The 15447-nt window shown below is 39.9% G+C and overlaps 1 protein-coding gene across 2 annotated transcripts in view; it reads left to right on the forward strand.

Moving 5' to 3' along the window:
- The window catches only part of LOC126260869 (phospholipase ABHD3), a 548197-nt gene that overhangs the window by 18498 nt on the left and 514252 nt on the right, over positions 1-15447 (forward strand). For both annotated transcript variants that reach the window (XR_007546654.1, XM_049958300.1), the window contains exons 5-6: positions 11867-12046; positions 12138-12189. Coding sequence is in view for 1 of the 2 variants with exons in the window: in XM_049958300.1 (XP_049814257.1) it covers positions 11867-12046; positions 12138-12189 (232 nt within the window). In the remaining variant the exon portion in view is untranslated. The remainder of the gene's footprint in view (positions 1-11866; positions 12047-12137; positions 12190-15447) is intronic.

Here is a 15447-nt window from a genome sequence, read left to right on the forward strand (position 1 = left end):
TCTCTGGGGCATTATCTGATTATTTGTAGGAGTGCAGCCGAGAAGCTAAAACAGCAAGAAGAATCGCTTCTCGGCTTTTGGCAAGATCAATGTGTAGGAGTGTATACCAAAAAATAAAATAAATCTCTCTGGGGCACTCTGGGATAATCAGACAATGCCCCAGAGAGCATGGGATGCTCATGCTACATGTGTAGCTGCCTGCAAGTACTGATAAGAGCAGCGCCATACGTCACACTTCCTGCAGATAATTAGAACCCAGATGGGCGCGGCAGGAAGTGGTGCGCTGATAAACCGCAATGGCGGCACCGGAAGCAGAGTTTTCCAGCGGATCGCACTTAGTTAAAACTCTAGCGTGATCTGCCTGGCGCCTCGTGCAGCGGCTAAGTCCCGTTCAAGGTCACCCGCCTTCTGTAGCTGATGCGTCTAACTCAAGACAGCCATATTTTTTGATATAGAATCCTACACATTGATCTTGCCAAAAGCCGAGAAGCGATTCTTCTTGGTGTTTATGCTCTCTGGGGCACTCTGGGATGCTCTCTGGGGCACTCTGGGATGCTCTCTGTGTCATTGTTTATTTTATTGTTCAGTTTAAAGTTGCGAACCATCCTTATCTATCTGGTGAGATTTTTTTTAAAAAAAAGTATAGGTAAGCATACCACATGTTTCAAAATTCTACAACAGATTGATGTCAGATATAGGCTTATTGTTTTGTGCATCTGTTCGACAACCAATCTTGAAAATGAGAATGGTGCAGTGGTTAGCACAATGGACTCACATTCAGGAGGATGAAGGTTCAACCCCACATCCGGCCATCCTGATTTCCCTAAATCATTTCAGGCAAATGCCGGGATGGTTCCTTTGAAAGGTCATGGCCGACTTCCATCCCCGTCCTTCCCTAATCCGATGAGACAGATGACCTCGCTGTTTGGTCTCCTCCTCCGCATCAACCCAACCCCAACTACGAACTCTTCACTTCTCTGGAGATGGGTACACTGCTGCCAGAAGAGGGCAAGTTCTTTCGCATACTCTGTGTAGAATCGAATTGGTATCCTTTCAGCTCTAAATGCCTTTTCTTTTTTGAGCAATTTCAGTGGTGTTTCTATCCCTTCATAACTGAGTTCGGCATCAGTTGTTTTGTCATATCTGTGACTATTTAAAGGAGGAAATACAGTGCACTCTACCTATGTGAAACAGTTTTAGAACAATACATGTAGTATTTTGGCCTTTTCTGTGTCATTCTATGTTTCAATGCCATGATGGTTACAGAGAGTCTGGACTGATGGCTTTGATCCATTTACTGTGGTGTTTTTTGGTTACATTTAAATTTGTGATTAAGCTCTCTTTGCTTTTGTAGCAGCTTTATAACATAGTTGGCAAAACACAGTGGATCTTTTCCATTCCTCACAATGTTTTCAGCACATAATTGTCTAAAGCCTGTTCTATGATTCTCTTGAACTTTTTCCATTGATGCAGATTATTGTCAGTCCTGGAGATGAAATTTTCATGTTGACATATCAGGTAATCAGAAATCTCTCTTTTGTCACTCTTTCTAAACAGAAAGAGCTTTCAACCTTCCTTTGTTTTCCTATTTACAGCCACGTTCAGTGACACAGTAATGGTCTTATGATCACTGACTCCGTTCTGCACTAACTGAGTTGAAAAATTCAGGCCGTTTTGCCACCAGCTGGTGTAAGATGATGTCTTCATGAGTCAGTTCTCTGATAAACTGCTCAAGGTAATTTTTGGATAAGGCACTTAGAACAATTTCACATTATTCCCTGTCCCTACTACCCATTCTAATGACTTGAGCCTCCCAGTTTATACCTAAGTTAGAACCTGTTATTACGGCATGACCAGGAAATTTACATAAAATATTTTCCAGGTTTCCCCTCAGATGTTCCACCACTTCTGCTCTTGAGGCAGAGGATCTACAAAAGCATCTGATGAACATATTTTATCCACCTTTAACTCTTAATCTTCACCCAAATTATTTTGTGTTCTGAATCTGTACGAATTTTACTCACCTCCACCACCAACATTCACCTCCTCTTTGCTATACACATTCCAGCCACAGTTTAAAATTTCAATGCTAGTGACATCTGTTTTAAGCCAGCTTTCTATCCCTACTACTATGTGAGCTTTGTTACCATTTATAAATGAGAATATTTCTGGGAACTTTCTATAGATGCTCCTGCAGTTAACTAATACACTCTTAATATTTTCTTTTTCCAATCTGCTATGATGACTGATACCTTCTTTGGACTCAGAACACATCTTATTGGGCCTGTGGAGGGATTTCTCTGTTCCAAAAAAACCCAAATGTGCATGCCACACACATTTTGTTACCCAGGTAACCTCTTCCTGTGCATTGCACATGCTTGACCTCTTAAGTGGGGTCTACATTTCTCCAATTGATAGTGATGATTGAAAAAATTTGCATCTAATATGATTGTACAATTATCTGAGTCTCTTATTTAGACCTTCCACTCCGCTCAAAACCAAAGGATCATGACTGGTTCTGGGAACAATGCTATAACACAATAACTGTGCTTCTACCCCATGGACAAGGCTAGCTGCCTTCATCAAATCCACCACTTGCTTGTAGGAATTGAGGATGGCTTCTGAACCCAGCATGAGGCACAATTTGCAGCTGGGTGCATTTTTGGCAGAGCCTCCTCCACATCTTGAACGAGACCCCCTGGCAAGCAGAGTGGATATCGGCCTTCTTTCCTGACCTGCCCACTATTTCCCTTAGGGGCTCCATCACCCACCTAAAATTGTTCTCACTGACAAGCAATTCCACCATCTATGTTTGTAAAGACCTATCAGGAAGATTGTTAACACCGCTTCATGGATGAAGAGGTATGCCAGTCCCAGGATCAAATCTGTCTGGTGGATTAATGATGAGGGGTCAGTGTGACAGCCAGCCTGGATGTGATTTTTAGATGGTTTCCCACATCCCACAAAGTGAATACTAGACTGGTTCCCATGTTCCACCTCAGACATTCTTGCACATATAATTTACTTTATACACAGGCAGATTGAGTACACTGCTTCTGTCCTGGGGATCAATGGGAGACTTATGGCCTTTGATGTTTGGTCTCCTTAAACATGTACTCAGCAGCATTTGCTTACTGTCCTCTTTGTTTTTTATGCTGTCTGAAAGTTGATTGTGAAAAAGTGACCACTGTTCACCAAATCTTCTCCGTTATATGAAGACTACTTCTTGCAGGTGATAAACATTCCTGCATCTTGTGTTGTAATTATGTGTATCCCAGTTCAACAAAGCAATACAGTCTATTTTAACATATATGGGCAAGAACAGTTTATACATTTAGTTCTCTGAATGATTTTTTGCAGGCTTGTTTTGTTGGTAAATTAGCCATGCACCTAACTACTTTCTTCTATAGTTTCACCAATTTTAGAATATTAGTATCTGCAACATATCCCCTTATTAGAATGCGATATGATAGGTGTTGGTAGATCAAGCCACAGTACACCATCCCTAGTGCACCTGCATTTACAGCTTTTGACATTTCCCTTATTAGGAATGTACTAGGACTTAACTTATTAGCAGATTTTATTTTTATGGTTCTCCCCAATAATGAACCTGTTGACAATGCCACCCCAGTATTTATTACAGTGCACACCACCTAAAAATGCGTTCCCAACCTCAAGAGTGACATCATTTGATTTAGGTGTTTTGTTTGTATTAAACTGCAAGTATTTTTTTAGGTTTTATAATTAAGTTGGTATGACTGAATCATGTTTTGGTAGAGTTGTGTTTTGAGAAACTCTCTCTTCCAGCTCTTCTCTTGAATTTGTATGCATATGTGACTTTATTATCACTAACTGCTACAGATATATCATTTGCATATATTATAAATTCTGTGCAGCACGTTCCTGGTGAAATGGACTGTTGTAGAACTCCTTGTTCCTATAAGATTGGCATAATGGAAACTGCTGAAAATCATATTAAATTTTCTGTTTATTGACATATTTCTTTATACACCTAAAAGTCCTCTATAAAAGAACGCCTACATAGAATGCAAATGAGAAACATCCTTGCTTTTGTCACTTTCTCTAAAACCTCTGTTAGTACCCTTGTGGCTTGCCTACTTTTACCCTGTAAACTTAATTTCCTCTACCTGCTATAATGTAATGGTTTCCTTCCTTCATTGATGCTTCACTGTTCTTAAGCACTTATCATAAATGGAGCCTCTTTTGTTGTTGCTACTGTTGTGGTATTCTTTGTTACTAACACCATTCTGGTCACTAATTGTATAGTGGCCCTCCTGTTCTATTAACCAGTTTGATTATTGACAGGTGTTAGACCACTGAAGGCAAACCAACAACCACCATAATTAGAGAGTGAAGAAAAGATTGCTTGAAGGAAAAGCAGCTATTAGGAAACCACTACTGCAAAAATATACTTTTCTTTTTTAATGGGACGAGGAGGTAAACTCATTGACTGGTACATTTGAAAGTGTTTAGCAAGCATGAAAGATTAGTTCTATGTTAATTACTCTGGAGGTGGCAGCTCCAGTGAAAAGATACAGTTCTCTCCTTATCATGCCAGCAGACAGCATCATCCTCTTTGCTAAGGACATACATGTCAGACAATGGGCTGCTGGCCTTAAAGTGTCTGGATGCTAATGTATTGCGATTAATGGGTGAGGATGCATGTAGACATTTCATGTGGTTGTGATCGCAGACTGGACACATTAGTGATGTAGGATGTTGAACATTTTGTACATATCTTCTTGTGTGTGCATTATGTTTTAATTTTTCACACTCCTCTCATTTGTTCCTTTGAAGATATATTTTGTGCCACTAGTCAGAATCAGTAAGTTTTTCCGTTAATAATAAATGCTGTTATTGATCACTGGAATTTATTGCTTCCTCCGTTTATTGGCAATTCCCTTCTGCCTCCACTGTTTGTTATATTTCATCTGTGTGAAAAGAGTCTGTTTGCATATTTTGGGTCCACAGTAGAATTTTCATGTAAAGTTCAGGATAAAATCAAACATGCGTTTGGTATTAGTAATTTAATTATCTGTGTAATACAGTGATTATCCAGAATAGATAAACCACAGGTTCGGACTGTTGCAGTATGCCCAATGATCCAGTCACGTAATCACTTTGTGGCATTTTTTCATTTCATTTTCGACACGGCCCTAGTTCTTGCACTCACTCGGGACTGGACTTTTTAAGCTCTTTGGATTCTGTTTGATGTAAGCATTCCTTTGACTTGATTTTTCTGTAATTTGGAACTTATTTACCAGTTAACTGGGACAATATCTTTAATCATTTTGTAATTTTCAATTTAATACCAGATTTTCACTTATATTTTGGCAAGTATTATTATTGTTTTACTTTGGGTCCTAATACTGCTCCACAACTTCTTTACAATGACACATGAATCAATGTCCTGACTACAATCATTTCCATACTATACCAATTTATAAATTTATACAAAGCTAATTTATAACAATAATGAAAATTCCTGGATGGAGCAGTATGCAAAATAAAGGAAAGGGAATCACTCACATGTAGTGGATTGATGCGTGGAGCACAGAAATACATCACAGAAAATAGAATTTTCACTAGCTTTTGAGCTCTAGCTCTTTTTCATATCACGACCATGGCAATGTGCATTTGGGTGTCTATGTGATTGTGTGTGTGAATGCATGTACTGTTGTTAGAAAAAGAGCTAGTGTGAATGCTGTTTTCTGGTATGGGTTTCTGTGCTCCATGCACTGATCCACTGTAGGTGAGTGGTTGCCTTTCCCGTATTTTTTGTAATTAATAAAAATCACACACATGTGCCTAAACTGGTACAATGACATCACAGACAAAACAAATACTGTGCAACAAACACGGACAAACATGGGCTACCTGTTGTGGGTTCAGCCATTGTTTCTGCATTAGTAATCTTGTAGTTATTAGCAAAGTATTGTAAGAGGATAAGGAATGCATCCGACTGGCATTGACTCCATAAAGTTGTGAATATGGGCAGGTGGGCTATTATTTTGTGTCTGCATTGTTGGTGACAATTGTAAGGGGACAAAAATGCACCAGGTGCTGTGATTGTCTTTGGCTACATAACCCCTTCTGAAATTCATCAGGTGTCAAGGGAGAAATGTTGTCAGACACAAAATTTATGGTTGCATTGTGAAAGGATTTGTGGAATACAAGCATCACTCTACTTGCAAACATTTTAATTCTATTGTATATTGAATTGAGATGGGTGTACTTATTAAGGCAGAGTATCTGTTAATATACATCTTATTAGTTGATTAATATGTAAACTAAAGGAAAGGCAACCACTTACACACAGCTGACTGATGTGTGGTGCATAGGAATACTCAACAAAATATAGTATTTACACTAGCTTTTGAGGACTTGCTCTTTCTCTAGCAAAAGTGAACACACGACCACACAGACATCCAAATGTTTGCATCAGGGGCCATGGCAAGGTTGACTGTTGATCGGTAGAATACTGGGGACCTGCAATCAGTCTACAAAGGCGATTGCGTGCAAATCACTTGTGCAACCAGTTCTAGAATATCGCTTAAGTGTGTGGAACCCATACCAAATAGCACTAACAGGGGATATTGAATGTATACCGAGAAGGGCAGCATAAATGGTCACAAGTTTGTTTGATCCATGGGAAGTGTCACAGAGATGCTGAAGGAACTGAACTTGGAGACTGTAGAAGATAGATGTAAACTATCCTGAGAAAGTCTGTTAACAAAGTTTCAAGAACCAGCTTTAAATGATAACTCTTAGGAATATACTATGACCCCCTACACATCACTCGCATAGGGATCGTGAGGATAAGATTACTATACGGTAATTCTGCATGCACAGAGACATTCAAAGAATCATTCTTCTTGTGCTCCACACATGAATGGAATGGGAAGAAACCCTGATAACTAGTAGAGTGGGATGTACCCTCTGCCATGCATTTCATGGTGATTTGCAGAGTATAGATGTAGATTATTGAGGATAGTTGCCTGAGCAGATGGAGATGGGGTGGGGGTAAGGAAGGATGTACTAGAGAAGGAAGGAGTACTAAGATGGTGTGAGGCAGGTATTTAAACAAACAAACCAATGGCTGCACAACAAGATTGCAGGAGTTCAGAGGGTAGAGCATGTAATAGGTAGAGACAGGGACGGAGGGTGGAGGGGAGGGGGAGGGAAGGAAAGGATACAAGGGTGGAGATGAAGTGGGAGGTAGGGAAGGAAAAGAGAAAGGGAAGGGGTGGAAAAGTGGGTAGAAAGAATATGCCTGCATGGAGAGGAGGGGGGAGGGGAAGAGCAGTAGAAAAATGCATTATACAATCTGGATAGTGAAGGATTGGTGGGGACAAAAGAGTGAAGGGAAAAGGTTAGGTGAGGCAGTGGGAAACATGTTAGCAGATGGTTGTGCCAGAGGGACTGCAAGAGTGTTGTATATGCTGGAGAGACAATTTCCACGTGCGTAGTTCAGAACAACTTGTGCTGGAAGAGAGTATCCATGTTGCTCACACAATGAAGCAGCTGTTGAACTCATTTGTATTGTGGTTCATAGCATGTTTGGTGACTGAATGGTCAGTTTCTAGTTTTCCACTGTTTGGCAGTGGTCATTCATGTGAGTAGACAGTTGATTGCTTGTCAAGCATGCATAAAATGCTGCACAAGTTGCAGAATAGCTACTATATAATGTGGCTGTTTTCACATGTGGCCCTGCCTTTTAAAGGGTAGGAAATGCCTGCGACTGGACTGTTATAGAGATGGCGGATGAGTGTATGAGACTGGTTTTGCACATGGTTTGACCACAAGAGAGAGAGTCACGGGGTGCAGGACTGGAGTAGGGGTGGACAACTCTGTAAATTGGGTGGGCAGTGGAAAAGTACTTTATATGATGTGGGTAGGATATCCCTTACCTTGAGTTATGACAAGAGGTAGCTGAAGTCCTGGTGAAGGAAGTGGTAGAGCATCTTAAGGTCGGGGTGATACAAGGTGATCAGTGGAGTGCTAGTAGGTGGCTGGTTAACAGGTTTGTTGGATAGAAGAAGCAATGGTGTGGAAGATCAGTTTGTAGAAGAGATGACTCGGATACTGTCTGTGAATAATGACTGTGGCAAGGTTTTCAATATATTTCAAAATATCAGGGGATTACATACATATATCTTTTTTATTCTCATCCTGTGTTTTCAACCTGAGGGTGAAGTTAATCTGTAATTGGTTGATAGGATTATATAATTATGGGTGTAGTCTGATATTACAAAACTGTTGTACTCAGCTATCATTAAACTTGCTGTAAATTGAATGATATTTAACCCTTTGACTGTCATCCGCAAGGCTTGGTGGCCATGTCTCAAGTGCTACTTCATCACATTTCTCACCATGCATTGAGTTCTTTGTTCTTCCAAAGTGCTTGCCTTTTCTTGGCTTTGTGTTTTGTTCTGAGTTTGGGACTGAGACTGGGAGTAAGAAGTATCCATTTACACTATTTATTTACTGCAGTGTATAACAACACTGCAGCATAATAGGAAGATGTAGAATTGACAGAAATCACAAGATGTATTTTGAAACATCATCCATTATACTTATGGCAAACTACAAACTGTTGTAAAATGCTGCTGAAGGTGCTGTCATCAAACTGACAATGAATCCCTGTACTGTATGCTAAACCGGCATCTGTTGGATTTATAAAAAACTATAAAGGTTGGGGCAGGTCCACCAAAAATGCCAACACTGAGACAACTGTGCTGTTTAATGTACATTGAAACACCTTCTGTTGGGTTTAGAGCAGTGGTGCTCCAATCAAACGAAGTCTGTAATTAACCAAAATTGTCTGTGCCAAACTTCTTCAGCATTCAGTCACACCAAAGGTGCATCACCACTGAACTGCTCTAACAGCAAACAGTAATGTAGGGGTGGCACACTTCAACTGCCGTGATAGTTCACCACACTCAGAGTTAATAGAGATTACATTATTATACAGACATTGAAAATATCATGAAATATGCAGTTGTCATTGTCACAATTAATAAAATGTTTCCGGCCGTTATGCCACAGTCTAATGGATTTCACCTTAAAACCCGGTATTTCATCCCCATTGGCAGAGGACATTTTCAAGGGGGATCAAAGCTTTGTTGGCTGTCCGATTCACACTCTTGCTTGCTGCTGACTACAGCAAAATTCCACATCCTGAGGTTCCGCGCAGTGGCGTGACATCACATGTTTTGAATATGTAAGCATAATTGGCCATTATTGACTGCCATCATCAGCTGTTGCTATCATCCCGTGGTGGAAGACTGGTACACATCTTCTTCAACACCGGAATCCAAATGTCATTCAATTTCATGCCCTCCTCCTTCCTATTGAAATTTCTGGGGTGTTTTGCAATCTCTATGGCCTTTCATGGTATCCACTTGTGGCTGCCAGTACCTGAGTCCTATCAAAATGAAAGTTGTGGTCTCCTGGCTGTAAGGCATGTTGCACAGCAGCTGATCTGTCAGTCTCCCCTCTTCTGCAGTCACGCTTGTGCTCTTCAAGTCATTTTTTGACAGTTCTTTTTGTAGTACCATGTAAACCTCCCCACAGCTACATGGAATCCTATAAATTCCAGCTTTTTCCAGTGGTTGGCTAGCATCCTTGGCCGATTTTAGGTGATCTTGTATCTTCCATGTAGGTGTGTAGATTACTGCGATGTTCCTCTTTTTCAGGATTATTCCTATGCGGTCAGTCACGTCCTTAATAAATGGCAGAAAAACTTTTAATTTCACCAGCTCTTGAGCTTCGCTGTAATTTCTACGCAGTAGTCTTAAATGCTCCTTTCACCTCAGTGAACAAATAATCATTCTTGAGGAATGCATTGATGAGATGTTTTAATTCTGCATCAAGCAGCTCTGGTTCACAGATTTCCTTTGCTCTGTCCATTAATATTCTTATGATGCCTCACTTTTGTTGTAGTGAAATCCATTCGACCATGGCATAATAGCCCAGAACATTTTATTAACTGTGACATTTCCAGTCGTGAACGTTCACATTTTACAGTTGTCATTGAGTTTTTCTGCTTTCATAATTTTAAAAAATAGACAAACTCATTGTAAATACTAGGAGAAGAGGAGTGATGTGTGGGGGAGGGTTGTGAGGGAGGGAACGGAATGGGGAAGATAGAGTACTGGGGCCCCTCAGGACAGTATAATATATACTCTCCAACGTCAATGAAAAATAGCCATTAAAACAATGGTTGTAACACAAGTCAGTGTTCTAACTTCCCATCATAAACTGCATGTTCTGTTATACACACAATCTTTCATCTTACATATTAATTTAAATACGATTATTCCCAAAGTGACCATATAGTAGATTGTAGAACATGACAAAGTTTTATTTTTCCATATTGCTATCCAACCTAATTTCTTGTCTTTGGGATATTAGCTTCAACACAGGTTTTCCATTAGTGCCAATAGTTTCCAGTGTCCAGTGTCCAGTTTCCAGTGTCATGTGAATGGAACTGGAAGAAACCCTAATGACTGGTACAATGGGGCGTACCATCTGCCATGCATCTCATGGTTACTGCAGAGTTTAGATGTAGATGAAGAAGAAGCAGTTTTCTTCTGCCATCCCATACATTTCCTCTTCAGTGAGGGCTTGACTTTGTTCTCTATCATGCTTGAGCAGTATAAGCTGTTGATAGTGGATTGTTCCTCCAAAAAATCGCAGAAAATTGGACCATGTGCACTACAAAAAATGATTAACAAGATCTTACCAGCTGATCAGTCACATTTTGAATTTCTTATGGGCAGATAATTCAGGGTGCTTCCACTATATACTTTGATGTGTGGACTCTGGCTGAAAATTATGTATCCAAGTTTAATGACAAGTTAAAATCCTGTACGAAAATGCATAACCTTCAGTACTGAAATGGTCTTAGAGTTCAATGCACAAGTGAAATCTCTCTTCTTTTTGATCAGTAATAAGTTCTCTGGAAACCTGCTTTGTACAAATCTTAATGTAGTTCAATTTGTTTTGACTAATGGAATGAGTTGTGCTAACATTCGCTTGATATTTTGGGGTAATTTTTTCAACTGTAACTCATTGGTCTTCTTGGATAAGTGAATCAATAAGAACTTGCAATGTCAAAGCCTATGCTTGTACCAGATGGACAGAGTGGTGCTTGTCAGTTACACTATTGCAGCCCCTTTTGAGCTTTTCCATCCAAACCTAAAAACTCGCACAACTAATGCAACAACTTCCACATTGTTTATTAATCTGAGTGAGAATTGTTGATGACTACAATTTCTGAAGGATAAAAATTGGATTTTAGAATGCTGTTCTTCAAATTACTTTCTTCAAGGAGACATGTCATTATATCTGTAACATTAGACATTAGGTTTACATAAATATTAATTGAACAAATGACTAACACTCTTTTTGAGATTGCCAAGTAACATGTACAAACTTTAAATTCTGTGCATTAGGTGTTGCTTTCACTGTATATATTTGTCCATGTAATTACTGAACAACCTTCGTAGTTACATTTTTTTTTATGTCCATGCAGTCAGTGTATTAGCATTCTAAAAGGAGAGTAAAACTTGAGTTGATTCCAATCCAATGATAATGTTACTTTGGAGGTAATGTGAATGTTCAGAAGTCATTGATTTTTCCAGTATTGTTGTAGTATGATTACTGTGACTTAACACAAAATCCATCAAAATAACAATTATCTTTAGTGCAACCTTTTGTTCACAATTCTCATGAAAGATTTGTTGTTTCAACCTAATTCTTATCATTAATATGTATTGCTTCAAAGTTTTCAGACAGACATAAATTATTCAATTGATATCATGTTTTGTTCATAATACAGATTAATCCTTGGAAATTACTTGGCTGCAGAAGAATTGGCAGCGCGGAAGAAGTTTGTAGCTGCTATGGTTATCTCAGTACCATGGAATGTTTTTAAAGGGTCTGAAAGCATTGAAAAACCCTTTCTGAATCTCATGCTCAACCGGCATTTGTGTGAGGGACTTTGTAAACTGATTGAAGGGTAAGGGCCATTTATAATAATCAGATTCTCTTAAGCAAAATTTTTATAGGGTTTTATTTCACCATAATCTTATCTTTTTTCCTTTTTGTAGGGCAGAAGAACTTGGTATTGATGTTCCTTGGGACATGAATGAAATTCGAAAGGTATGTAAAAGTGTAATGACAAGGGAGACCATCTTTATAATGGCATTCAGAAAATTTTCTAATACTTTTGATGAGCTCTGAATTTTCGTACACTGCCTGACAAAAAGTGAAGCAACAAGAAGAAATGGTTGGATGTCCATTTAATGTCATACACATACACACCACTGGATTGATTAGAGTTGAAATTCTCTCCGACAGATACAATCACCACCAGAGTGCATTAGTGTTGTTTATGGTTAGTGTTATTACCTGGCTTTGTAAGGTCTATGAGCCGTGAACATTATCAGCTGTCAAGTAATTACTGTGGACACAGAGATGTCCCATCTCTTATGAGACTACGCTATCAGCACCTTTCACAGTTTGAAAGAGGCCTCGTTGTGGTTCTCAATTTGTCTGACTAGTGGAATCGTGCAATATCCAGATTTGTGAGGCATTCGGATGTGACAGTGGTTGGATGTTGGATCGTATGGGCTGGCATAATCATCATCGAATTTCCAATTGACTATTTTTGGCCACCATAAAGGAAGATTGCCAAGCACATCATAACCACTTCATATCTGTATGTGTCCCCCTAGAATAAGTAATGGACTCTCTGCAACACTGTGTGTCATCCTGCAGCATTGGTTGGAGACCTTAACAGCACATCACAAAGGACTGTGGTTAGTGTGGTGCCTTTGCCAGGAAGCATGGACTACTGATGAAGTGTCACATTATGTTCAGCAATGAATTGTGATTTTGTATGAACCGGATCTATCATCAGTGAGTATGCCGATGACCTGAGGAGAAGTCTCATTCTTCCAATGTTTTGCAGAGGCATAGATGTGTTACTCCTGACATTGTGGTGTGGGAAGTCATTTGGTACAATACCAGTGCATGGCTGATACACTGATTCCACAACAGTACGTTGTGGGTGTCCTGTGTGTTACCTCTCTGGCAACAGTATCATGGTGTGTTTCTTCAACAGGACAATGATCATCCATGTACAGCACACATCTCTGTGAACTGACTGTATGATGTTGAGGTACTCCTGTGTCCAGCAAGATCCCCAGATCTGTCCCTGATAGAATGTGTGAGACCAGTTCGGGCATCAACTCCAACCCAGGGTATCGAGGATCAGTTATGACTGTTGTGGGCCAGCTTGCCTCAGAAGAGGATTCAACAGCTTTATGAGATGCTTCCCAAGCAAATCAGCACATGCATCCAGGCCAGAGAGGGTGCAACATCATATTGATAAGTGAACTCGTACTGCAAAGTTCTTTGTAAATTTGACTCTAGTTTGTAATCGCTGAAATAATATCACATACTCTCTCAATCCATGAAGCTTCATTTTATCCCCTTCTCCCCTTCTGGGTGTTTCACTTTTCTGTCAGGCAGTGTAGATGTATGTATACTATTATCACTTTGTCTTGATTTATTCATAAAAATGATGAATATAACCCTAGAAAAAGAGTTGTTGAGACATGGGCAACTCTGTCTAATAACACAGATTGGGGTGTTGGTGTTGATGTGTTCCAGACTTTATACAAGTTCCTTTCTGTGTCACTGATTGCAAAACCATAAGTACTTATACAGATGCTACTGGACACTGGTAACAATAACAGAGGTCCCCAAAATGAGATTGATTTTGTCACTGCAGGTGAATGGAGGTAATGTAAATAAGTGTTTTGCAAAACTGGAGTACACACTGTATCAGCCCTCCATGTCATGTGAATCAGTAGATTAAGATTCTTTTAATTTCTCAGTACAATTTTTCTCTGGGATCCTACTGTCATTTTAAAACGGCAATAATCTACAGCCAGCAGTGGTGTTATAATCCTCACTTCAAGCTGCAACATATATGGAAAATAAATAACTTCTCTAACAACAACATAAATGGTCATTTAGTCCATGAACCAAGTAGGAATGATTTGTGGCAAAATAAACCACAAACTCATGATTTGTAGCACTCAATACGCAGTAAACAATTGGAGCGTTGCAGTGTCCACAGGTAGAGGTGAGATGGATAACAGCAACAGAGGCACAGATGGCTGCCAGTTGACCTTACATTTGACTTGCTCTGGATGCTCGTATGACTCTCATGTGACATTGGCCTCCGCCTCACCACAGGTGCCCATGCCAGATGTGTGCAACATTGCACATGTTCACACGGGTGTATCACCAATGTGCACATCTGGTGTGTTTGCTGAATATGGCTCCTCTTCTTTCTCAATAATATTTTCTGTATAGAAGATGGTATACTGCCTTCCTCTCAAAGCAGTCATTTTCATTCATTTAACTTCTGACTGTATTTCATATAAGCTCACCAGACAAAATGTTACTCACCCCAGTACAAGAACACACTTGTCACTTTGGAGCAATGTAGGTGGTATAGAACTGGTACTTGACAGTCCCGTTACCCCTTCAACTACTGACATAAGTCGTGTCAGTGAAGTGGTGTGTGTGTGTGTGTGTGTGTGTGTGTGTGTGTGTGTGTGTGTGTGTGTACTAGTTGGTTGTAGGGCATCAGCAGTGTAAGCTGAGTCACAATGGAAATATGCTGAATGGCAGAAAGCAGGTATCATTTTTGGATGAATCGGTTACCATACGATGAAAGGAATTGGCAAATTTGTTGTGCATCAAAGCTAACAATCCATTGTGTCTACAAGGAATGCAGCCATGTAGCATGGTCCAATGAGTATGATTTTGCTTCATTTTCAAATCATTGATGGTGTTAAATGCACTGAAGGTGGTATTGTAATGTTTTTTGAATCCCCTTTCCCCCGGGCCATAACTTAGGCCCACTGATTCAGGTTACCATGAACATGAACCGGGTTCAAGACACAAAGGAATTAAAGCCATTAGCTGCCAGTGGGCACTGATTTATAACAGTGAGCCAATTGAAAATTTATGCCAGACTGGGATTTGAACCCTGGTCTCTTGCTTACTAGGCAGATGCACTGACACCATGGCATTTGGACTTGGTGATTACCACAACTGCACCGACTATCCTAGCATGCCTCCTGTCAGACCCAAATTCTCAACTTCTTCCACACACTACTGATGTAGTGGCCCTGCCCGTTAGCCTCATTATTGTGGCATCTCACTGATTCCCTGACAGACATGTCTGAAAGAACAGACGCCATTTTGGTCCTGCAGCCACTATGAACCCAAGAGGGAGACCCAGGTTTGAATCCTGGTTCTGCACAAATTTTCCACTTGCTCCATATATACAAATCAATAACCACTGGCATCTACATCTTCATCTACATGGATACTCTG

Source organism: Schistocerca nitens, chromosome 1 (genome assembly GCF_023898315.1).
Source record: "Schistocerca nitens isolate TAMUIC-IGC-003100 chromosome 1, iqSchNite1.1, whole genome shotgun sequence".
NCBI lineage: Eukaryota > Metazoa > Arthropoda > Insecta > Orthoptera > Acrididae > Schistocerca > Schistocerca nitens.